The sequence below is a fragment of the Sebastes umbrosus genome, chromosome 16 (genome assembly GCF_015220745.1).
Source record: "Sebastes umbrosus isolate fSebUmb1 chromosome 16, fSebUmb1.pri, whole genome shotgun sequence".
In the NCBI taxonomy this organism is placed as follows: domain Eukaryota; kingdom Metazoa; phylum Chordata; class Actinopteri; order Perciformes; family Sebastidae; genus Sebastes; species Sebastes umbrosus.
In genome coordinates this window covers 17,758,967-17,783,596 of record NC_051284.1, presented here as the reverse complement: position 1 = coordinate 17,783,596, position 24,630 = coordinate 17,758,967, and the positions used below count along the sequence as shown (strand labels likewise).

The 24,630-nt window shown below is 46.2% G+C and overlaps 1 protein-coding gene across 9 annotated transcripts in view; it reads left to right on the top strand.

The window, feature by feature from the left end:
• The window catches only part of meis2a (Meis homeobox 2a), a 201,334-nt gene that overhangs the window by 135,147 nt on the left and 41,557 nt on the right, over window positions 1–24,630 (top strand). For 8 of the 9 annotated variants that reach the window (XM_037796591.1, XM_037796587.1, XM_037796590.1 and 5 more), the window contains one exon: window positions 18,249–18,394. In XM_037796591.1, coding sequence (XP_037652519.1) covers window positions 18,249–18,394 — 146 coding nt within the window. The remainder of the gene's footprint in view (window positions 1–18,248; window positions 18,395–24,630) is intronic. The other variant, XM_037796588.1, reaches the window with a different exon arrangement.

Genomic DNA, 24,630 nt, shown 5'->3' with positions numbered 1-24,630 from the left:
CTTACTGACTCTTAGAGAGTGACTCCCTATGTTCCTCGCTAGATAAACAAACACCAGCGATTTATACGGGAGACGGTTCAGGAGGTAACGCACAATAACTCCATTGGCTCCTTTGCACATCATTTTGATTAACAGTCCTTTGGAGCTCCTCCAAGCTTATCTAGAAACATCAGAGACATCAGTTGCAGGGAGTTAAACTTGATGAATGTGCGTGCCTTAAGATAGCACTCCTTTCCAAAGCAGGTGTCCGTAATATGTTAAAACACCCAAAGTGTGATGGAGCACTGTGATGACATACTCTGCATGTTTGCCCACACCAAACACAGTAGAGTCACTCAGTCATGAACTGTAAATCCCCAACACTGATTCAGCACGGTAGGTAACGTTTTCCCCCTCTTGCTGTATAAGTGTGTGTCTGAGCGTGTGTGTTATGTGTGCCTCAGCTCCAGTCCACACTTGTAATTATTAGCTATGCATGAAGACCAAAATCCACGTTGACATCTTGAGTGGCGAGCAAAAGGCGCTTTCTGTACAATTCTACTGTAGATGGAAAAGGCTCAACAGAAGAGAGGAGAAAGCATTTTGTACATTTTCTCAGCAATTGAACAATCCCCACGCTCTGCGGATAGACGGACTCCCCAGAGAGACCGAGAGAGGCAGAGATGGAGAGAAAGGGAGGAAGAGAGGGAGAGCTTGAGTGTTCGGCTCCAAGGGAGCATGCTGCGCTTGATGGTATTGTGGTGCATTTGTGTGTGTGTGCGTGTGTGCACGTGGGGAGTGTGGTGAGCTCCCTCGGCCCTGGCCGGGGGCCCCACTCAGCAAGGTCTTTGTGGTTGAGCTCACCAGAGGGGGGTCATTCCTGGTGGGGACACGACTCTTCGTGTCTGCCCAGAGAGTCCCAGCATGCACGAGGCCTGTTGAATCTGGCATTTTCCAGACCTTTGGCTTTGCTGTTTTTTTTACAGCTACACTTAAAGGCTCAAGAAGAGCCAAAAATGAGATGAGAAAGAAAGAAAACCACAACAGAAAGATCAGCAGAGTCTGTGCTAAACGCAAGATGGAAGCCTTGTTGCGTTTTAGTACTCCAGCTCTGGAGTGATCAGCGAGGTGTATAGAAAATATATATAGCGTGCGTGTGTGTGTGTGTGTGTGTATGTGTGTGTGTGTGTGTGTGTGTGCGCGCGTTAGCTGGTTCTCTCTAAGTGCCTGTTAGAGTTTAATTTAGTGTAGTAATTAAAGCTGAACACTGGCCCATAAACAACAGATAAACAATAAAGCAGACCCAAGCCCTGCTGTTTCATGGCTCTCACTCCCAGCTGTTGGAGCACTGATAATTTTCACACAGTGGCCCCCACCTCACCACAACACAATGCCGAAGCAACAAGGGTGTGTACGTGTTGTAAATGTGTGCTCGGGTATATTTTAGTGTGTGATGGCAGAGGTTGAAAAAACAAAAAAAACGGCCAAAGAAACACATAAACACACAGGATACGTCCACTTCCCCCTCTCGAAAGAAAAGCAGAAAGTGTAAGGAGGAGTAGCCACTTACAAAACCAGCTCAGTAGCAACAGCGATGCACATACACATTACACCAGAGGCCTGAAGCGAGTTCAACATACCCTTCACATAGAGTATCTTCTCGTTATCTGGCTTAACTAACCCTAACAACCGCGATCACGCTGAGCGGTCCTACGACGCTGGTTATCAACTCGGTAGATCAACCCAGGGTTTCTCTACCTGGCTGTGAGCGCATTCACATAAAAGGGGCGGTGTTTCAGTTTGTGTATTCAGTTAAGATAATGTGTTGCTTAGATGTATTCTTATAGGATAGGATAGAAGATACTTTCCATAGTGATGTGTAAGACGTGTGACGTGTATGACAATTTCCGCCTTACGGGATATAAGATTATACAAGATTCTTATAAAAACATGAAAGTAAGCCAGTTTACCGCTTTGAATTATGTTCTGATATTTATTTTTGTATTTGCTCCCAAGTCTGTTTCACACCGTCGGGGGTTGCAGCTGAAAGAATAACACTAAAATGCTGTCATACACGCCATTTAACACATCTAATCAACACGTTAATTTAATACACATATGTAATTATAGTCAGATCTATGATGCTCCAGATGGGGCAGTGATATTATAAGCCTGTTAATTTATGCTTTCACACAGTCGGCGATTGTTTGGCTGTTTAAACTGTTGCTTTTAGCCTGGATTATGACTTATCTTACTATCCACGCACCAAGCTTTAATTGGTCAGTAGGCGGTGCTTTTACTGATCTTGAACACATCTCAAGCAGGTTAGGTGTGCAGCAGTCGTAGTACTGAAAACCCAGTGGGTTAAACCTGAAGTTACCTCGCTAATCCCAAACCCCGCTTCATAGTACAGGCCTCAAGTGCCATTCAACCGAACTTGCAATATCTCATCATCAGTGGCAGCGCATGAACTGCACCTAAACAGAAAACAAGCTAAAGATATACCTGCTTAATGAGGATAACACTGTTTCTCAACAAGCTCCTGTGTGCAACGTTATCCTTGTCGCTACATGTCAGCCTCATGTTAGTCAGGTGTCTGTTGTGAAAACAGTGCAGCATGTCTGTCTGATGGTTTGTTGGGAAGGGGCAGGGCCATTGTTGAAAGCTGAGAGGAGTTGCAGCGGAGGGGGAGAAAACACGGTACGGAGGGGATACTTTCATGATCCCATTAGCATAAGAGAGGCTAAATTATTCATGTGGAGTGCTTAATCTATGGGGAAAAGTATAGTTAATGCACATAGTTTTAAAATGGATCTCTCCCCGCCTCTGCTCTAACACCAGATTCTTGCTGGATTCAGCATTCGCGGGCATTTACGGGAACGGCTGTCACTCTCCCCTGCATACACACACACACACACACACATAGACATGGTATGTGTGGGCATATGTGCACTCTTGCTTAAGCGCCGCTGCACTTCAAGCTGTTTCAAGGGGCTCTGCTCTCAGGCTCATCCCCTCTCTCCCTCTCTCTCTCCATAAGTCCCTTTCTCATCCTCTCCCTCCCTTCTCTTTCCATTTATTCCTCCATCTCTACCTCTCTTTCTCCCACCCCCCTCCTCCCTCTCTCACCATCTCCCTCACACTCCTCTCCTCTCTCACCCCTCTCTGTCTCGCTCTCGGTACCGCAGACTACCTGGCCCTCATCCAAAATGTGATTAAAGAGAATGATCAGCTCCCTCAGCTCCCTCCTTCCTTCCTCCCTTCCGCTCTCTCTCTCTTTCTCTCACTCTCTCTCTCTCTCTCTCTCTCTTCCTTTTTTTATGTCTCTCTGTGTTTCTCCTGACCCCGTGTTGCGTTCTTAGAGTGTATAGATCGTGAGAGAAAAGAAAAACACGTGAAAACAGCGAAAAGCAAAAGGAACTGTAAAAGGATGCGGGCTGCCAGTAGAGTCAGCTCCACTTCCAGTAACATAGTCCTCTACCCACAACATCACCACCACTCCGTCCACACTGCAGCTCAACTCCTCTTATCGTCTCCTTCTTTCCACTCCTCTCTCTCGGCTCTGGCTGGGGCCTGGTCCCTCTGGTCCATAATCATGAACAGGCCCCCGGCGCGACCCGGCCCAACCCAGCTCGGCCGAGGAACTGGGTCCTACACAGCAGGAAAGGCACATTAACTGGGTCAGCCTAATGTGCAAACTAATGTTTGGAGAACATAGGGAAAAAATTACCCAGATTATTCTGACAGCAGCTGAGGAGAATGTCTGTTTTGCGCCATTAAGGGGAAAGCTTGGGGGAGACGTTTTTTTTTTCTTCTTTCTTTTCTTCTCTTTCTCTGAGAAGTAGATGAAGACCAGCTTATCTGGGAGTGAGTTGAACATAATTAAAAAGTAGAAAGGAAAAATGTGTTGCAGGGAAGTAATCGTGATTGAACTACAGTAAAAGGAGGGGAGTGACTTTCTCTCTCTTTTACCCAAAGGCTCGGGCCAAAAACAAAGAGCGAGTGCTGTTGTATCAGTTCATTATAGAGTGGGTTTACACACCCATGTTCCTCTGCTGATTACTCCAGTGCATGCGGTGATGATGAGGAGTGCACAGGGGTCTGATGTAATATGGCTAAAAGGGATTTGAGCGCGTGCCCCAAAGGGCATTTCCACGTCCATTAATGCTGCCGCCGCTGTATTTTCACAGGGATGACAGTGCTTCAGTTCTTTAAAGGGAGAGTGTTTTCCCAGGAAATTTTCCGTCTTGTTTCAGCAGGCTAGCCTGAAGGGGGTCAGCCAAGAAGTCACCCTTAAGAGGTGATAATCCAATTGCTCTAGTCCTCACCAGATTTGTTTTCCCCCCTTGTCTGGCAGTGTGTTTGTGTGTGTTTACAGAGAGTGTAAGCATGCGTGCGTGAATGTAATAGAATGGGAGGCAGAGGCAGCAAGATGCCACCGTTTTTTCTTCTGTGTCCAACCCCGGGCCCCTTTCTAGATCAGAGAGAGGTTATGGAGGCCAAGTCTGTCAAAGGCACACCTGCAGGGAAAGTCCAAAAACCCTGACTGCCAGCTTACACAGGCTCGTTTAAGGTGTGCTTATTTGGAGTTTAACCCTGACTTCAAATGTCCTTTCCCTCTCTCGCCCTTTGTGTTTGACCAATGGGCCTTGTGCTCTTTTACTTTCCTTCCTTTCTTCTGCCTCCCTTGGCTCTTTAATCTCCTCCACCACCCCCACCCTCCCAATTCTCCTCCCCCTAATATCCGAACCCCACATCACAGTGAAGGTCCCTCCCAAAAGACAGCAAGCGGTTGAGTCGAGTGGCTTAGCAAGGCCGGCTATAGCTTGTTCACTTGCTGTGTGGTTTTCTCTTGTGTAAACCAGGGTTTACACACTGAAGCGTATTTGGAACGGAGCAGAGCAGCTATACCCTACAGGTAGTGCTTTAACCATGCTGCCACCATCCAAGAGAGTGGGAGGATGATAAAGGAAGTGTGTTACAATCCGAGTTCTTCCTCTCTGCCGCTGATTTTCACGCGAACATCTTTCACGTTTATGCAAAGCTTTTGAGGGCATTATGCAAGATAAGCTCATTTTCTAGTCTGATTCCCACTCTAGTACATGCTTTAATGACTCTTAAAGCCAAGGGCTGCTTTTTTAGGCATAATAGCAGTCCCGCGGTCTCTCAGTTTCCACGTAGCCATAGTGCTTTTTCCACACCTGATCACTTTTGTTCACCCATTTTATGGCTATTGGGGAGCAGGCGGAGGTGAGCGATTTGACAGCGGTTAGTGCCATGAGCCCTAATGTTTATTGGAAGCGAGCATCTAATAATTTTTGATTACCCCAGAGGAGGTATTAGCCATGTTAGTCAGCAAGGATAATTTCTTATTTACATGCCCCAAGCAGTGAAGACTCTGAAGGAACACTGGGGCTAAATGCGCAACAAAACGAATCAAACATGCCAAACGAGATGCTCCATCCTGGCTGGCTGCAGGGCTGAGGCTGAGAAAACCTTCATTATGCATTTACCATAATTCATTTAGAGGGTTATCAATTTGCAGAATACAGAGAGGATGTTTGGAGGGGGAAGCAAGCAAACACCATATCAAACGAAGGAAGAGAAAAAGGAACAAGGGGAAGCGAGATGAAAAGGAGTAAGATATTCAGGGATAGCTCGGTGCTTGTATTTTTTTAAAATGTTGTTCCAATTACACACTTTCCCATGTTCTGAGGCAGAACTTGCATGTTAAATGCTGCAATCTCCTCTCTTTTACCAGTGTCACGCTCCGCCCCCTAAAAAAAAAAAGGCAGAAGCTGATTTCTTTTTAATGAAAGCCATTTGGCACAGGAATCCTCTTCTATACAATTTTTGTTGAGATTGAGGCTACGCAGAGATGTTCTAGTTCAAATATTGTCTGTTCTGTTCATTTAGGGTCGCTCTTTGTTTGGCCTCTGCCCTGCTTACTCAAGGGCTTCTTGTATCTGACTCTCAGTGTGGATTTCTGGACAGTTACTACATGTTTTCATTTTTTCTCTCCTGGCAACACACACTGAGAGAAGAAAAAGACCTTTTAAAAGCATCTTTCCCTCCGCCATCAGGCAAGGATGACTAAGGCCCCATTAGAACAATTGCAGGAAACTTAGGGAGACGGGGAGTGTTTAAAAGAATGAAAGCAGCCAGAAAACACCACTATCTTGTGATAACCAGTGCTTGCCCTCATTATCTAAACACAAAAAAAACCACCACCTCGGAAAAAATTGCACTCACGCCATAGCTTCATTCAAAAATAAAACAATGAAAACGGAGAGGTAGAAAAAAAAGCGAGACAAAAAGAAAAACATTTAACATTTTCCAAAGTGAGAAGGGGGAAAAGCTGCATTGTTTAGTACGAATGCTTACTCCCAGGGATGCAATCCTTAGACAACTGAGTGTCTGCAGGAGACATCTGTGAAGCCTGACCTTGTGACCCCGGAAAGAATGCTCTTAAGGTGGGGGGAAAACTGCCTTTACCCGCTGCATCATGGCCTACAGGACAGCCCAGCAGCAGCACAACAAACACCAAATAACAACACAACAGTCGATGGAAAAAAATGAGGTGGAAAAAAAAAAAAGAGTGAGACAAGCAAAAGAGACAGAAAGAGATACTGTAAATATAAAGAGTGAGAGAGAAATGAAAAAGCAACAGAGATGCAGATAACATGCAACAGAAACCACAGACAGACTTGATCTGTGCCTCACAGGCCTGGCTGTCTCTTACTCCTTTGCCCCCTCCCATCTCCCCCATGAGATCATTTTCATCCTTTATGAGTCAAAAGGAAGCCCGGTTGAAAATGAAAGGTTACACAAGCCAGAGCCCAAGCCCTCGGAGTGAGAGAGGAGAAGATCCCTGCTGCAAGGGCCCTGCTGCTATTCAAAGCACCTGCCATTGTGTGGGCGCCCATCCAGGCCTATTGTTGTGCAGAAATTAGTCGTGCTCCCTTTGGCTCCCTTCGGCTCCAGAGGCATGCGGCAGACCCCCTTGTTGTTTTGGGTTCAGATACGTGGTCGGATAGATGCGTGGCCCCGGCTACCATCACCACTGGCTGTGGCCCTTTGCCCTTTCTCCCAAAGCACAGTATCACAGTATCTTCTCCTCTGTTGTGCACGTCTCAAGAACACTTTCAGGCCAGCATTCCTATAGTTTTCTCTCTCTTTTTTTCTTTTGTACTCCTACTCTCCTTTCTCCTTTGGTGTATATGCTTATTGTTCTTTGGAGCACCCTCATTATACCCATGGTTATATTTTAAGGGCCTCTCTCTTTGATTTTGGTCTCGTGGGGAGCGAGTGGTGGGCTGGTGGGAGCTGTAGGGCTGGCCCGGCTCTCCGGGCTCCCCAGCCAGCGTCTCGGAGAGTGGGCTTGGGGGTATTGTCGGGCTGGGCACCGCTGCCGAAGCGCCGGTGCTACGGCTAGTGCAAGGGGGTGGATGTGAGGGGAAAATTGAAAAGTCAATAACGAAGGCCGCACGAACAAAAAAAAAAAAAAAAAAGAAAGGAGAGGGTGAAACAAAAGGAGATGGAGAGCTTCAAAAAGCTGAGAGCTATAGAGCACTGCTAATTAATAGCATCAGAGGAACAGCTTTTTTTTCCTCTTCCTTCTGGAACTTTAATGCTGCATATTAACTTGCAAGGCGAGGCGATTAAGAGTCAGGTCCATCTCACTGCCAGACCAACCTACAGTGGTCATGTTATATGAGGGAAGATTGGTAATGTCTCATTCAGGAAATGAAAAACAAACATAAAAACAAACAACTATTGTATATTGTAATGCAACCCTAGCTTTGTAAAACTATTGAACCATTAATCGCTGTGTTACAGAGGTGTTTATTCAAGTCTGTGGTCATTTTTGAGCCGTTTCTAATCATTTCTAATCAATTTTGTCAAATTTGTTTCTCTGCATTTGTCAGATTGTTCCAAAATAGTTTTCTTCAGGTAGCTAATCGAGAGGTGAGGCCCAGGAACGTGACGAAATACGAAATTTTGGACGGTCAGCGAGGCAGAGTGGCAGTAATTTGAACCACGGCTTTGGCAATTTGTATTTTTCTCACAGCAGTAATAGGCTCCTCTCTCACTTTTCTTGCCATAGCAATTTCCACTGCCAACAGCTGTCAAGCCCCTAAAATCAAAATTAGTGCCATGGAATTGGGCCTTAATGAAATGACCTGCTGGATTTACCTTAAGGAGCGGGGCGGACAGTCAATACTAGCCTCGTCAAAACCCTCTCTCTGCATGCTGCGGTCCCATTAGCGAAAGGAAATAGTCTCGAGTAAATGTATTAAGCACTACTTCCAGCTTCTAATTATATTTTTTCCCCTTCTCCCTTCATAATTCATTCACTCTTTCATTAGTTCTTGATATTGAAAAAAGGCTTTTAACTGGCTCTTCTGTCCTCATGGGCTCACCAATTATTTGTCACTATGGATCAGAGGAATGTCAGAGGAGGCCATGTTGTATGTTATAGAGCTAAGATGTGGAAATATATTTACTTATGTGTTGTGAGCAGAAACACAACATTATTTTCATATTATCGTACAGTATAATGTAGCATTAAGGCTTACCAGAGCTGTTTGCTCCCCTCCCGCCTCTGCTTCCTATAGAAAGAGGTGAATGTGTGCCAAGGCCCAGTGGAGGACACTGGGCCATGGTTATTGACTTGTAAAGGAGCCGGTAGGTGAGGGGTCTTGACAAGACATGAGCGTCTGACTCTCTTGTAAAGCTGTATCTGATTTCTCTGCTAGTTGGCTCCCCGGAGAGAGCCGCTCTATCCTCTGTTGATCAGACTCGCACTCACAGCTGTATGGAAAAACGCGGCGATAAAAAGAATGAAAGAGTAGTTTTGTGAAAGGAGACGCAGACTTCGTTGTGTATGCCACGATTCCCTGTTAGGGTGAGAATGAGAGCGAGGGAGGAGGAAGCGAAGGAATCAGCTGCTAGGTGAAAGAGCTGAATCCAAGGGTACATGTATCTCAGTCAGTATGCCAGAAAAAAAAAGCCTCTTCAGATTAACGTTTTGGTGTTTCGTCAATAAAGGCATCTGCATTTGTGTATAGTATAAAAATAACAGAGAATTGTATCAGCAGTAGGGCAGACAAAGCGAGTATCAGCTACGCCAGATCCTCACTCCTCACAGATCTGACTAATTTATGAGGGTAAACTGCGCTGACAGAGAGAGAGAGAGAGATGCAGGTGGAGGGAGGAAGTTTTCATTGACTCTCCAGAGTAGGCCAAGCCAAAGCCCCCGGAGGGATCTCTCTCAGTTTGAACTTTATCAGGGGCTACGCTTAATCAATACACTATCGGAAAAAGAATTAATTACTAAAGCAGAATAAAACAGCTGCATTTTAAACCAAGGATTCATCAATTCTGTAATCTCTTGGTTACAGCTCAGGTGTCAGGAGGATCATTTCAGCTCCATGTAATGAGGAACTGTGGGAGTTTACCCCAACCCTTCGCCGTCCTCCTCCTCCTCCACCTCTCCGTTACTGACCCCCCCTTCCAACCAACACCCAGTTCCTCTCCTCTACCTCCTCATCAAGATATTTTCCTTCCCTTCTTTTTCTTTTCACTCCATTTCCTACCTTCTCAGCTGGTTGTCATCTACCTACAATATTCTCTCTTTTTTACATTTTTCCCTCTTCCCTTTTTTTGCCCCATCCTTAATAGACCAACTGTATTCTACTCCCCCCCCCCCCTGTGCTACATTCCCTTCCCACCAAATTCCTGTCTTTGCGGGGATGGGACGAAGGGGTATTAAACTTGAAATCTCTGGTGCGAACGCTGACTGGAACGGGACATTCCCGCTGCTGCAGCCATCAAGCCGGACATTCCTCCGCTCAGGCTGGGACACCGCTGGTGTTACGCAAAGAGGGGGGCATAAGGGAAGGGGGAGGTTAGTGTAGGGCGTAAAAAAAACAACACACAATGCTCAGATAGTAAAAATTAGAGCTGTCAATCGATTAAATTATTTTATCTTGATTAATCGCATGATTGTCCATAGTTAATCGCAAATTAATCGCACATTTTTTATCTGTTCAAAATGTACCTTAAAGGGAGATTTATCAAGTATTTAATACTCATATCAACATGAGAGTGGACAAATATGCTTGATTTATGCAAATGTATGTATATATTTATTATTTGAAATCAATTAATAACACAAAACAATGACAAATATTATCCAGAAACCCTCACAGGTACTGCATTTAGCTTAAAACAAGATGCTCAAATCATAACATGTCAAACTGCAGCCCAACAGGCAACAACGGCTGTCAGTGTGTCAGTGTGCTGACTTGACTATGACTTGCCCCAAACTGCATGTGATTATCATAAAGTGCACATGTCTGTAAAGGGGAGACTCGTGGGTACCCGTAGAACCCATTTTCATTCACATATCTTGAGGTCAGAGGTCAAGGGACCCCTTTGAAAATGGCCATGCCAGTTTTCCCTCACCTAAATTTAGCGTAAATTTGGAGCGTTATTTAGCTTCCTTCGCGACAAGCTAGTATGGTTGGTACCAATGGATTCCTTAGGTTTTCTAGTTTCATATGATACCAGTATCTTCACTCTAGGCATTAAAACGTGCGTTAACTTGTTATTACTGCGTTAACTTAGGACAGCCCTAGTAAAAATAAATATATTTTTTCTATAAAAGCTCAATGACAATCAAAGGAGAAGAAGATGGTTGGAAATGACTGGCGTGTGGTGAACACATTTAGATACAGACAAGCCACATAGGGAGTATCCCCTTGTGTCACAATAACCTTGGCCGCGCTGTTGCCACGACCACTGCCATCCACCCCTCACAGCCCTTGACCCCAGCCCAAAGCCTGTAAACGGACTGTCCTTGACTCCCACATAATGGGGGATTTCAAGGCAGGTTGAGAAGGGGTTATGGGTGATGAATTGGGTTTTTAGTGAGCTCATTAGGAAGCCAAACAGAGTTTAGACTGGCGGAGCGGGGCAGCAGCACAGTAATCAGTTCTGCTCGCTTTGTTCCCTGCCTCCAGGACATTTGTGTGAAAAAAAAAAAAAGAGAGCGAGGAGAAAAAAAAACTTCATGGCATTTGGCTGATGAGAGGGCTGCTGAGCAGAGGCTACAATCTGATGGTTGACTTGTTGATTTATAAACCTTTTAATCCATTTACTCCACCAACCCCCCCCAGCTCTGTGTAGAAACCCCCCATCTCTGCTAAACTCTACTTTGATGCCACTGTCATCAGGTGTGGCAAAGATGTCTGCAATAAATCCACTCTCTCGGTATAAAAACAAGGAGTTTGTTTGTTTGGTTTTGAATTGTAATTGAGGGTAGAGAATCACCGCTGATGCTGTTGTCATACATTGCCTCAAACAGCATAAGCTGTTCTGAATCACGAAACCACACTCTGTTAAAACTGGCAGCCAACACACAGCTGCTTTTTCTGGTGGTTTAGGTGGAAGACTTTGATATGCAATAGTTCCTGGCGGGGATTGTAAAGCCATTTCTTCACTCGCAGACGGATCCATATGATGCGATTGCGTGCTCTCCGTCTCTTTGTTTTGCTTTTGCTCTTCTTGTCTCGTCTCCCCTGCTTTCACTACATTATCATTCCAAAGTAGAGCAACTTAGTCGTTTTTACAAAAGCAAAAAAGTGTGGAAGCAGCTTGTTTTGCTAATGATCATGCTTCAATTCAACATAGCCCCACTTGCTTTTGGGAAATACCTATTCTTTAATATTTGATGCGGCATCAAACCTAAGGATTAAGGTATTTTTCTCTGTGGGCACCCAGCCTTTTTTTTTCTACGGTAACAATCGTAAATTATAGAGGGAGCAGCGTCAATATGTGCAATTTCAACCACTAAGAACAAGAATAGCTCCATTGTACCGTATTAAGTAAGGGATAAAAGAAGGACAAAGTCTGGGTAGACAGGTGCATTGGCAGGTTTGTACATTTGTTTATCAAGAAACAAGGGATGAACCACGATTACCTGTGAGACCAATTAGTCCCGTTCGATTTTGAAATTTAAGGGAAGAGCAGCGGTATAGTGTTGGAGTGCAGGGGGAAGCGGGGTGGAGTTGTCAGGGAGGCAGAGAGTGTGAAATGTCTGGTGGAGACCCAAAGCCCTTCATTAGCCACTGATCCCTGTCTGCTGAGTGAGGAGCAGTCATGGGCATCACAGCTCCCTTTTAGTTCCCCCAAAAAGAGCGGGGTGAGGGGGGTGGAGGGTAGCTCCCCCATCCCCTGCAATTTAGCCCTTTGCCATTCATGCAAATTGGGTCCTGACATCTGCAACAGCCTGCCTCCTTTCTTTTATACATCTTTATTCCATCTCTTTTCTTTGGGCCCTTTTTTTTCCTTCCTCAAATAAAGCCCTCTTTAGATGGCAGCGTGTTGTCTCAGCTGACATGCAACCTTTTATACATACTCCACATCTGTGTAAAAGTAGTGTTCATATACACATATATATGTACAGGGGAAACAAATCAAAATCCCAGGAGGCATTAGCAGTCATTGTGCAACCCTAAAAGTCCCAATTTATGGTGTAATAAGAAAATTGTTGTTGCAGATAGAAGGTTAATCGCACTGATAATTAGTCCAGTATAAAGCCTTGGATAAAGCGCATACTTTGTGCTAAATTTTAGGGTTTTGGCAGATGATAATCTTATGAAAAGATCAAGAGAGTTCTAGGCAGTGACTCTGGAGAAAAGGCAGTAACCAGGCAGCCCCCCCTCCTCCCTCTCCCTTCTGGACGAACTACTCTTCTTTGGCTCCAGGGGAGCAGCTGAAAGGGGAGGGTGGCTTCGCTCCAGCCCTTATTTTGTATTAAAAGGTAAAATAGCCCGTTAAAAAACAAGTTTTACCTCCAACCCTCACCCCTCCCCTCCCTTTTCTCTGTGCTCCCTCCACTTCAACCTCGCCCTCTATGGTAGGGATGTGCACAGTGGGGTCAACGCTGCGCCTGTGAGAGGAGAGAGGCCTTGTATCGGTGGAGAGGCGATAGTTATCTCCAGCATTCCAGGGATGACAGAGAGATATCTGCCTGATGGCAGGGTTAGGGGGCTTAGAGAAGGGGCGGAGAAGGGAGGGAGGTACAGGAGTTGTTGAGCAACTACCCCCCCTCCCCCGCCGCCCTCCCTCCTTCCTTCCCTCCCTGCCTTTCTTACTGCCTGACTGCCTCGCTTCCCCACACGTAGAAAAAAACCCCATCTAATTAGAAGCTCTTATTCCACTTCATTTAAGGGAACACTTAATGATGTGTTTTTGGGGGGAGACAACTACGCATTACTTCTCATGCAAAAGGAACCACTCAGTCGTTGCACTCAGGATGCAGATACAGCTGTGTTTGAGATGGAGGTTTGTCCTCGTTCTCTACCCGGGTGTCATGGCTGTTGGAGGAGAGCGTGGCAGTCCTCTCTCCTTCACCTTTTAGCCGGTGTCCTGGCGGTAAGAGAGGGAGGGCGGTAAAGAGGAGGCGGGTAGTGACATCTGAGTTTGGCAGGGAGACTTGCTGAAGGAGAGAGTTTGTTGTAATTGCTCTGACAGGTTTTAGGGCTGTTAATGACTCCGGCCTGAGCCGCTACCAATTTGTCAGCATGCTTGCTGTTTACTAAGCTGTTGTTTTATGGTCCAGTGCAAGGGGCTGCTGCTTGTTTAAGCACAGATCAGGAAATAATCAGCGTAAAACACTGGCTGCAGTGGTGCAGCCGCACTAAAACAGTTCCGTTTAGAGCCCTCATCTACTGTATGGATCTGAATGAGCGCAGTAAACCATATGGCGTGTGGTCACACAAGGACACACAACCAACACCGATGGGTTACTTCGCTGTTAGAAAATTGGGACGCTCGAGTGTGTGTGTTTTATCATTAAAGGGATTACGTTCTACTCGTTAGCACTCGTCCGTGTTGTATGTTACGTGAAGCATATTGCTAGCACGCGGTTCCAGCCAGAAGACCTGTAATCCCCCCAGTCGGCACAGAGCAACAGAGGGCCGGCCATTCCGCTAGTGTGAATAGAGCCTCTACGTGTTTGTGTGTGAGAGAGATTGTGTGTGCGTCAAGAGCATGTGGTCCCAGAGCCGGCAAAGACCCCTTCGTAAATCCAGAGTAAATAAAAGGGGTAACCAGACGGACAAAAGAGGAGCCCCCACTGCTTCTCCCATTCGCTGCCATTTGGGGGGACTGAATGTGCTAAACGCCGCTTATGTTGGCTGAAAAGTTGAGGAGAAAAAGAGGGAAAAGGGAGGCTCTAAATCCCCCTCTTCTTTTCTCTTCATTCTCCGCGGCCAAGCCTGCAGGGCTAGAGGTGGTGTAATAGGAGGGAGGGTTGGAGGGTCACTATGGCGTGCTAAGGTAGGCCAAAGGAGCTCCCCGCTACAAGAAACCTCTTAGCTTCTGTTCCCCGTCTACTCCTCTTTCCTTCTAACTTTCTCTCTTCTCCTCATTTGGGTGAGGTCGGGTGAACATGCCTGACTAGTTTGGTCTGACAGGGGGTTGTGGGGGGTCTGTTGTAATTAGTCACTTTAACCACAGCTTCCATAAGCCACTGCCTCTACACTCTTTGCTTCATTACCCTGAAACAAATGCCGGGGCCTCCCAGAGCAAAATCACCGCGCAGCCTTTAGAATAATACACACACACAACATCTAAAGTCTTGTCTTCAGGAGGTGTATTAATAGTACAGGGACCAATAAGTCTGGAGTGTTATTTGATAACTAACCATGACTGAGTTTTGAATATTCTCCAACTATTGACAAGTCATTATTCATTCATGCAAGGGGTATATCGGAATGGTAGAGCAGCAAAGGGAGGGCGTACTGATGGTGCCGCAATACGTGTTACTCGCAGCCATTTCCATAATGCTTCCAGGGCTGACTAGACCTCAGTGGCTCCCTGAGGGGCAGGGTGCCTCCTAGACATGAAGCACGATCTCTAGAGTCATTAGGACTCCCCTGAATTCCCCCTTAACTCTCCGCAGACACTGTAGGACACTTTGTGCTCAACCAGTTTCTTTGTGCAAGAAATCCTGAAGCGACCCTGAATGTGCCAACATTAGATAAGCAGAGTTGCAGTGTGTTTACAGTCCTTTCCCAACCCCTTAATGAGCTCAGCCCTGAGACCAATTTACTCACAGGGAGATATATCTGAATGCATTTTTAATAACCACCCACTGGTGATGAGAGAGAGGGAATGTATGTGAGCGTAATGCGCTCTTGGACTTGTGTGCTTGTTTGTTTGCCAGTGTTTTCATTCACTCGCTCGCCCTCGTTGCGTCTGGTCATTGTCTTCCATCTAGCCTGATTACACCTCCTCGGTTTCTGTGCCCGTATGAAAATAGGCACAAACTTTCATTGCAAGCACTTTGGGTCAAGATATTGGGTGAGGGAGAAGGAGAGAAGGAGGAAAAGAGCGAGGGAAGACAGACAGAGACTGGGGAGAGAGTGGGAGAGAGGAGGAGGAGGGGGGGGCTGTCTTTTTTCCGTCTCCAAGGGCGCTGCTTTTCCAAAAGTGCCTGGGGCTACACTCCAGCACCTCGGCTCCCCTAGGCCTTTCGGCTGCCTCCTAATAGCCAACCCCCATCTGTGTCACATGGCCAGATGATGGGACGCTTCCCCCTGCTCTGCCCTGCACTTTTTTTTTTTTCTTTCCCTATTTTTTTTTTTTTCAGAGTGCACATCCACACAGGTTAGAATGGCAGAGTTGCCAGGGAACAGTCAGAAGCCATTAGCGTTTGGGACAATTTGCCCTGCAGCGTTCCTTCTCTCGCTCATAAGAAAAGAGTGGGGGTGGATGCAAAGCACCAGCTCTCCTTTAGATGTAATGAGGTTGTGCAAGTTGGGTCTTCTTTATTCTTTTTCTACTCCTTCTTTTCTTCCCCTGCTTCTTCTTGTTCCTCTTCTTTCTTTCTTTTTCACCCTCTGTCCACACTTTATTCTCCTCTATTAAGAATATTTCTGCACGTATATATACACAGAAAGTTCAAAACAACTATTAGTACTGAACCCAAAACGTGTGCTTGAACGCCACATGTCCGATCTGCACACACATGACAGTAGCCATGTGCATGTGAGAGAAAGACAGAGGGAGAGAGGAGCTGAAAGGCCTCGGAGTCCGGTTTCACCCTCGCGGGCTAGGGCAGGAGGCAGCGAGCATGCTGGGTAATGAAGTGACAGGTCAGTCTGTAAATACGCACGGGTCGCTCTGGCCCTGGCCAGGGGGGAAGCTATCGCATTGCAGTGAAAATGGAAACGTCAATAAAATTAATCTGCCAGCCTTTTGGCCACTGTGTGGTTCCATTGGATGAGCCTGACTGCTCACAGCGGGAGAGGGATTTGGAGACTTGCTCGAAAAATCAACACAAAACCTAGCGGCACACAAACAAACAACCAAACTGTGTATCAACGTTATTCAGTGGAGCTCAAAAGCGCAGAAACAAGGGGAGGGTGGTTAAAATTCACAGCTCACTAGTTGTTGTTATTGAAGTTTGGAAGCAAACTGGGGGAGTTCGACTTGACTTCCGTCTGGGTCGCATTTCTCAGGAAGCCCCTCACAGTCAGGGTAGGGCTACGGCCAGACTAAAGTTTATTGTTTTAGGCTTTCCTGAACAAGGATTCGTACTTAGCCTGGGATTTACGGCATTTGCCCACTAATGAATGCCCATTCTACAATTACAACACCCTCTAGTCTGTGTCCCCGTTCCCATATGTCCTTCAGAGGGGCTGTTGCTTCTTTAACTTCACACAGGGAGCGCAAAGTCGGCACTTCTCTGTTTTCCTCTTTCGTGTGGCTCCGCGCTAATGATGTGGAAGGAAAACACTGTGCACAGAAAGAAAAGAAAGACAGAGAGAGAAGAAAAGAGAGGGGAAAAGCAAGGGGGAGGAAAAAGAAAGTGGGGGAAAGTAGTCAGAAGTGAGGGCCCCTCCTGTCCTTGTAGTCTTCATTTATTTTGCATTTGATTACACCACCAGTCGGATCCTTTTTCTTTCCCCCTTTTTAATGTTATTAGTTCAAATATTTATGCGAGATTAAGGCTTGTATAGGTGGTTGTGATTGATGCCTCCCTAAAAACAGGAAGACATGCGAGTCTGGATTTTGAGAATGTCAGGGTCCTTCTCTGCCTTAGTGGAGGAGTTTTTCAGATACATAATTTAGATGCCCTCAAGGAAGGCTTTCAAGGCATTTGTGCCTGGGGGCAAGAAAAAATAACTATGACTGTTAAAAGTAAATCATTTTTGCTAATGCACAATTAATGCCGGGGAAGAGGAACAAGAAAAAAGGCAAGGGGACAAAGATGGAAACTTCGATTTAAAGGAGAAATCGTGCCTGGGTTGCATGCATGTTTTCCTCTTGAAATCAAACGCTGACGGACATTAATGCAGGCGAAGCCGCCGCTGGCCTGTCATGCTAATCTTGTGGCGGAATGGGGAGGGGTTGCTGCGAGGGAAGGGAGCGAGAGAGGAGGACTGAGCGAGCCGGGGCTCGGGGTGGGGTCGGGGGGGGGGTTTGCAGACGAGTCCATTATGTGCATCGAAGTGCAACAATGAACCACCCCAAATCACATCCCTACTTTAATACTCATGCGTCTTCCCACTGGATGCCGCGAATTATCAACTCCTTTGAGTTTTTGTTTGTATGTGAGTGTGTGTCTGTGCACGCAACATGAATGTACTGTACATGTCTGCATATGTCCCCTTTGGCTCTCTTCAAACGATGAAAAAAAATGCTCTACATCATGTCAAGCATGCAAATTTAATTGAATTAATGACATGAGTCCGAGCCTCTACTGTACTTGAAGGCTCCTTGTCCTTCTTTTTTTGTCATTTCCCCTTTCCTCCTCCTCCTCCTACTGGAGAAGTGGAATGAGGAACCCAGTGTTTCAGCGTCCAACCATAACATTACAGTCATTAACCCCTATTCCCCTCTCTCGTGCTCTGGGGTATAGAACAACTCTGCTAGGCCTCTGTGTAAACCCCTCACTCGCTGTACAGGCCCTCCTCTAAGGCCATCTAAATCCCCCCCACCTCCACATCTTCACTACACAACACCGGCTTTGCTGCGCGTTTCTCCAGGCCTCAGTGCAGTGCTTTTTGAATTCCTCCGTATCTGTGGTATTTGTCCGTTTATCCATTTTTCATAAGCCCTAAACTCGGCTTTGCAGCTTTGACTGTTTCAGCTCTGAGAGTTTTGAGATCAGGATTTTATTTTTTGTTGTATTCTGAGTCATTTGGTGTAGCCTGGGATGTTATTTAACCCCGGGTTTGGTTTCCGTCCAGGAGATGGCTTAGACAACAGCGTTGCATCGCCTGGCACAGGAGACGATGACGATCCAGACAAGGATAAGAAGAGGCAGAAAAAGCGTGGCATTTTCCCCAAGGTGGCCACTAACATCATGAGGGCGTGGCTGTTCCAGCATCTCACGGTAAGCACAGCCATGACTTTTTTTTTTGGACGTACACGTGTATGAAAATAGCCCACACACACACACTCACACGCCTGTCACATAGTCGTTATACTGAGGAAGCGAGTGACGGCTTGCGCTGTGATGCTCACCTGTCAGCCACCTGTCAGACGGACACTGTGACCAGGTCAATCTAATCAGTTTGGACTGTTTACTGTGCTCAGCACAGACAGAGTAAGAGGGAGATGGCTCAACAATCCATGACATTTACTCCAATATGAGATGCACTGTTTGTTTGGCCTGAAGAAGAATGTTTTTCTGGGGCAGATTTAGAGATTGAGTGGTTGTTACTGGAGAGAGCGTGTAAAGATTTCAGTTGAGTACATTGATTTTTGAAATCTGATCACTTGAAATCAAACATTTTTTGTTATTTTTCACAGTAACTCCTGTGTAGGTGTATAGATGCTTATTATGGGTACACATTTCTAGGCCCACAGCTATATTATGTCTTTAAAAATGCAGTTTTTTTATTGGAATCTCACATTTTTATAATCCGGTTGACTTGATGACATTCTGTTTGAGGTTGAGATAGTACATGCTAATATGTTTCTCTTCCATAGCTAAGAGGAAATTGTTTGTTTGCCAGACAGCTCTGACATTGGCTCATTCACTTCAATAAAACACAGTGATGTCACACGGCTCGGGTTAAATATTCAAATGCAACAGTAACAAACACACTTGGTTAAAATGATGAAATACTCTTTGCTTAGCTGTTTTCTGTACGTGTCAGTCTGTCTGCCGGTGCGTGTCATGTACGAGTGGACGGACCACATGTCCCCCCACCCTCGCTAATGTCAGGACATTATCAGAACATCAGGCTGTATTGATTTTGCAACACAGGTCAGATTTCAGGAGGAGGTGGCCACGCCAGGACACATAAGCTGCTCTCGGAGCACGTGGCTCCTTGTCCCAGAGATGGAAGGGACAATGTAGGGGAAAGGGGGAAGTAAAAGAAGAAGATAGAGAGAAAGTAGAAGAGTCTTAGTTTGGAGTTCAGCCTTATGGATCATCCACACATTTAAGAGGGTCAGGCGGCCCCCGTGCACCCAGATCCCCTCCACCCCACCTACCCCCTCACCAAAGCCCCTGTACCCTGATTACCTAACCAAAATCCCAAGTAATGTGTGGCCAGCAAATACGGCCTAATTGAAAGGGCTGTAAATCCATTACATATTGGTCAGGGATAATCAGGAGTGCTTTAATCACTTTTATCTATTCAGGAGCAGTGAAGCTGCAACAGCAAAGCCCTGAGCCTCGCAGGCCTTAGCGGCTCCACCACGCCAGTCTGCATGCTTATTATTCTCATCATTATCAAAATGACTTCACAGCTGTTCGCGGCTCCATCGCTCCCTGACTGGAGACCTCTCGCCAAACCGTACAGACCGGGCTTCATTCAGAGGCTGAGGGCGGGAGGGAGGATCAACTTCTTCTTTTCTTTTTTTTGGTTTGTTGCTTAAGGTCCTTTTTTACTCCCCTGAGCTTGGAGTAGGATGCCTTGTTTGTGTATGACAGGGACAAACAACAAAGGCGAAATGTTTTATTGAATTTGAATTTACTGTATTCGTGTTTTTACTGAATGCACGCGTTCATATACTCAAAAAATACGAAACAAATTCTCATGATTTTGGCATCTTTTCATCGTTTCAGCGCTCCCATCTGCAAAAGATGTAGAGAGAAAGACAGAATGACGCATACAGAGCTTTTTTGGACGAGTCGCCACCAATTTTCTTTAGAATTGTTTTAAAATTGAATTGAAAGAATGGAAAGGAAAGGAGGGAGGGAGAAGCCCAATGTTGGGCACAGGCGCATTTTTCAGAGAGCTGGTTAATTCAGACAGAGCCGAGCTTTCAAGGCCCTCTTTCTCTCTGTCCCTCTCTCCTTTATCACATCCCCTGCTTGTAGATGTTCTCTCCAATCTTTATTTGTTTCTTTTGTGCAGAGCCCTGGCCAGTCTTGTACAAATAATAATCCCTCCCTTTTAACCTGCCTTCATTTCTCTACTGAGGAAGAGGACTAATTGAATTATCCCCCTTCTCACCATCCAATTCTCCCACCCATAAACTCTCTCTCTCACACACACACACCCATTAGCCATTCTCCTTTCTTTTAATTTGTTAAGCAAATGTATTTGCCATTGCTGGATGCGTTTGTGCAAGGGTGAATTCTTGGGGACTTTGGCCCCTGAATGGCCTATAGCGGCATTCTGCCATTCATGCATTCATTAACTGAGGGGTGAGGAGTGAAAGGAGCGGCCTTGTATTTTCCTCAAACTGCGGGGCCAGCATGGAGCTCCTCTTCTATGAGCCACAGGGGTCTCTCTACATATGTTCTCAACATCCAGCTATTGTCACATCCTCTGAAAAGCTCAAAAGGACAGGACCCCCCCCTCACACACAGAAAAACAACACAGGCCAATAGTAACAACTGTTGGCTTTTGGATTCAGTATAACAAAATTGCCCTCTCCCTCCCTCCCTCCCTTGCTTCGCTCTGACCTCACACTCTCTTGGGAGAAATCACAAGATGGTTTTCTTCACGTATAGAAAGTAACCATCAACCCTACCGTGCCGACATTCCAGCTGAGGGGAAAATAAGTGTTTTGGCGCCATGGAGATCTCGCAAAATATGCACAATTACTCTGCGGAGAAGCTGTGATAACCCTGACCTCTTTTGTGTTTAGTGCGTCCATATGCACATGTAGAGCACGTGAGCTGGCAACCTTAAATGCCCCATATGTAATTGGCAAACGGCAGGACAGATCAGCTGGTGTTAGCTGGCAGAAGAGGGTCAGACTGTCTCACCGCTCCCTCCTTCTATCCTCCCTCCTCCCACTCTCTTTCTCTCTCTCTCTAATACCCCCCCCCTCCCTCCCCAGGAGTTTCTGGATGTCTTCCAGCCACATTAGGGGAAGGAAAATCCCAGACTGTTGGTATAAGCTTTTCAATACTACAGGGAGATTATGTTATCAGAAAGGTAAACTTCACTGTTAGGGGTAAAATGTTCTTCTGCACTTCAAAAGCGTGGACTACAAAATTCAGGAGGGTATGTAGATAGAGGAGGAGAAGTGAAAAGAGGAATAGAGAGGCAGTGATGGGAGTTTTTTTCTAACTGTTGCACAAGGTGATGCCCTTTTTTTTTGGCCAAAGCAAACTCTAAAATCTACAATTAGCCCCTTGGCGCCCCTGGCCTTCCTTTCCTCTCACCCCCTGCTAGCCCCCTGCTAGCCCTCACTCACCCCTGTAAAGACAAGGGTCGGCCTCGCAATGAAAACAGGAAGCACTCAGATACAAAGATACCACTCTGGGCTCTGGCCTTGTCTTTTGACTAGTGTAAACCCTCAAACACCTATGAAAATAAATAGGGGACCTCGGGAGCAAACCAGGGTTGGCACACGTGTGTCCGTGTGAGCTAGAAAGGAGGGAGGTTATTGAGCCAGAGGAGGGGGAGAGTGGTCAGTCAGATGAGTAAGGAGGTAGCCCTCTCAAGCATCAAGCGTCTCAGGTTTTGTGCCGGGCCACCCTTTGGCCTGGGTGTTTGGGGAAATTTCTGTTAAGCTGCTAAGCCAGGTGTATTGGTCCCCTGGGCTCCTTGAAAGGGAAGTGATATATCCCTCGGTCATTTGGAGAGTCCTTGGACTGTGAGCAGTAGAACTGTGTGTTCAGATGAGAAATGCTTACGTGTGATTAGATGGTATTTAGATGAAGTTATTAGTACAATACATTTGGTGCCTTCAAATGAAACTCGTGAGCTCATATTTACAACACGGGAAGTCGTGTACACGATATGCTTGGCGTTCAAGTGGTTAAGACGCGAGAACACCGCTGCGTAGCGACGGCGTCTAGAAGCCACAGAAGCTAGCAAGTGGGTAATATAATGCAGGAAATGCGAAGAGGAAAAAGATGAGGCCATTGGGAATATCAACATTTTCCTCAGACCTATTATAAAATATGAAGAATTACAATATACGACTTAAATTACAATATATTCACTTATTATGCGCCGAAAAATTAACTTCCATGACCTCCGCCATTTCTGACAACGTCAACAAACGCGTCCCAACTCGTGAACTTTCAGAAACTTTCCACTTACGAGGTCGTGAATACCACAAGAGGGGGGCGTTCATATGGACTGTTCTCGTGAACACGGTAACCATGACCCCATTTGAAGGCACCAGTTGTCGTCTTTTATTCCCCCCAAGTGTAACAGCAATAGAAGTATTGAAACAGTTTTTGGCTGAATTGATAAAAATGCAAATATACCTGGAAGAACACTGGCAGCAGAGCTCAAAAGATGCCCTGTTAATACAAGCAGAGTGAGGACAGATCACACGTTGTGAGGAGATGAGTGCATTGTGCTGCAAACATCATTAGACACTAGTGACAGTGGCTCCCCCACCTCCACCCACTCCCAATCCAAGCCCAACATAGCATTAGTCTCCATGACAACAGGGTGTCATCGTCAGGTCGAGCCCTCCTCGCCGCTCTCTCGACCGCCCTTTATAGACGCACATAAAAGAGCCAGCTAGGGTCATTCACAAGACATGGGCGCAGGCAGGGCCAAACCCTGGCAACGGATGTTTGTCCCATGCGATAAACAAGCGTACAAGTCCATCCCTCAAAAAGAGAGGGCACGTCTGTTGAGTAGACTAAACAGTCAGCTCTGTAGGATCCCCAGTTTTGTTTAAGCTCCTCTAGTCCTTCTAATCCTTGTGTGTGTTGTTCCAGGACAAGTAGCATTTAACTGGTGGAGACACACATCTGCAAACAGTTTGAAGCCCTTTCTCCTTTTACACCGAACTGCTGAAAGCTGTTTACTCCGTAGTTGCTGGTGCCACTTTGTCTTTCCAGTGTGCATGGCATTGTCTTTAAAAAAAAAAAAAAGTGCACTTACGTTGTCGATTTGTTTGAAAAATGAACTTTTTAAAAGCCATAAATATCATAAAGAAGCAACTATGTGTCAGTGACGTGCTTTGAAAATCTGTTTGCTTTTCACCTCCTTGGCTTGTTGTGTGAGTTTGGATGAAGAGAGGGTGGACACAAAGCAGAAGGAGGGGGGGTGGGGCGGGGGGGTTTAGGAGTAAGAGCAAGGGTGAGGAGGGGGTAAAGAGGGGGCTCCTAAGGGTCACAGAGGTGGAAGCCTGGAGGAGGCCCACACACTAATCTGTCATGTGCTCGTTTGCCTCAGAGCCCAAAAGTCAGCTCTCCAGTCACCCGTAGCAACCCAGGCGACAGTTTGGTTCACCGCCGCTGCCCGAATGTGTGACTATCAGTGGGAGACGCGAGGAAAAAGAGTCATCACATTACTTTTGTGACAACACCCATTGCTTTGTGCGCGCGTGTTTACAAAACAGGCGTTAGTGACAATATGACAGGGTAGTTTGGTGATGTTTAGCACGGGGAGTCACTGAAAGTCATTGATAATGACTCTGAAGGAGATCTTTGAGGGGGGTTGGTGCCTCGCTATTGTGTAGTCAGTGTGTTCTAATGTTGGCTGCTCAGCGACCCTGGAAAACAGAGACACAAGCCACCTCAGCCTGCCATCTGTTCTCCACCAGCAGGGCCGCCACAGAGGGGCTACCGCAGCACGGACAGACCTCCATGGGAGGGAGAGACACTCAGGCACTTGAGAAATTCTTTATTTCACACAAGACTCTCACCTTCCATGTCTTCAACAAATTACCCTTACATGTCAACAAGATGCTTTTTTTTTTTTTGCAGAGGGAGGGAGAAGAAAACAGAGTGAAAGTTTAGAAGGGGGATCCAGTGACTTCCAATTTTCACAGGCTGTATAATTATATGACGGGCCGCATCAACTTTGCCATCTTGCGGTAATTTCCCAGTGTTAGTGTGCCACAGCTGCCGCCGACGAAGGCCTTGTTTACAGTGCGCTTTGGCATAGTAGGTAGCCGTTCCAGAGGTTTAGTGTTGCATTAGAATGTAATGAGCCCTAATTCGTTTCATGCTCCGACATCAGACCTTTACACTTTGCCCCCTAATCCAGATCTGTCATAGTTCCACTTCAAAGCCAGCTAACCCCACGTGGAATCCACCGACATATAAAGCATGGCACATTAACGTTGCATACACTATACAGTTGTGTGCATGTGAAAAGAGCAGACCGTTTGCTGTTTCATTCCCATAGGCTTGTTTATCCACAAGATTGTGTTATTGTGCATGTGGAAATGCAGGGAGACCTGCAT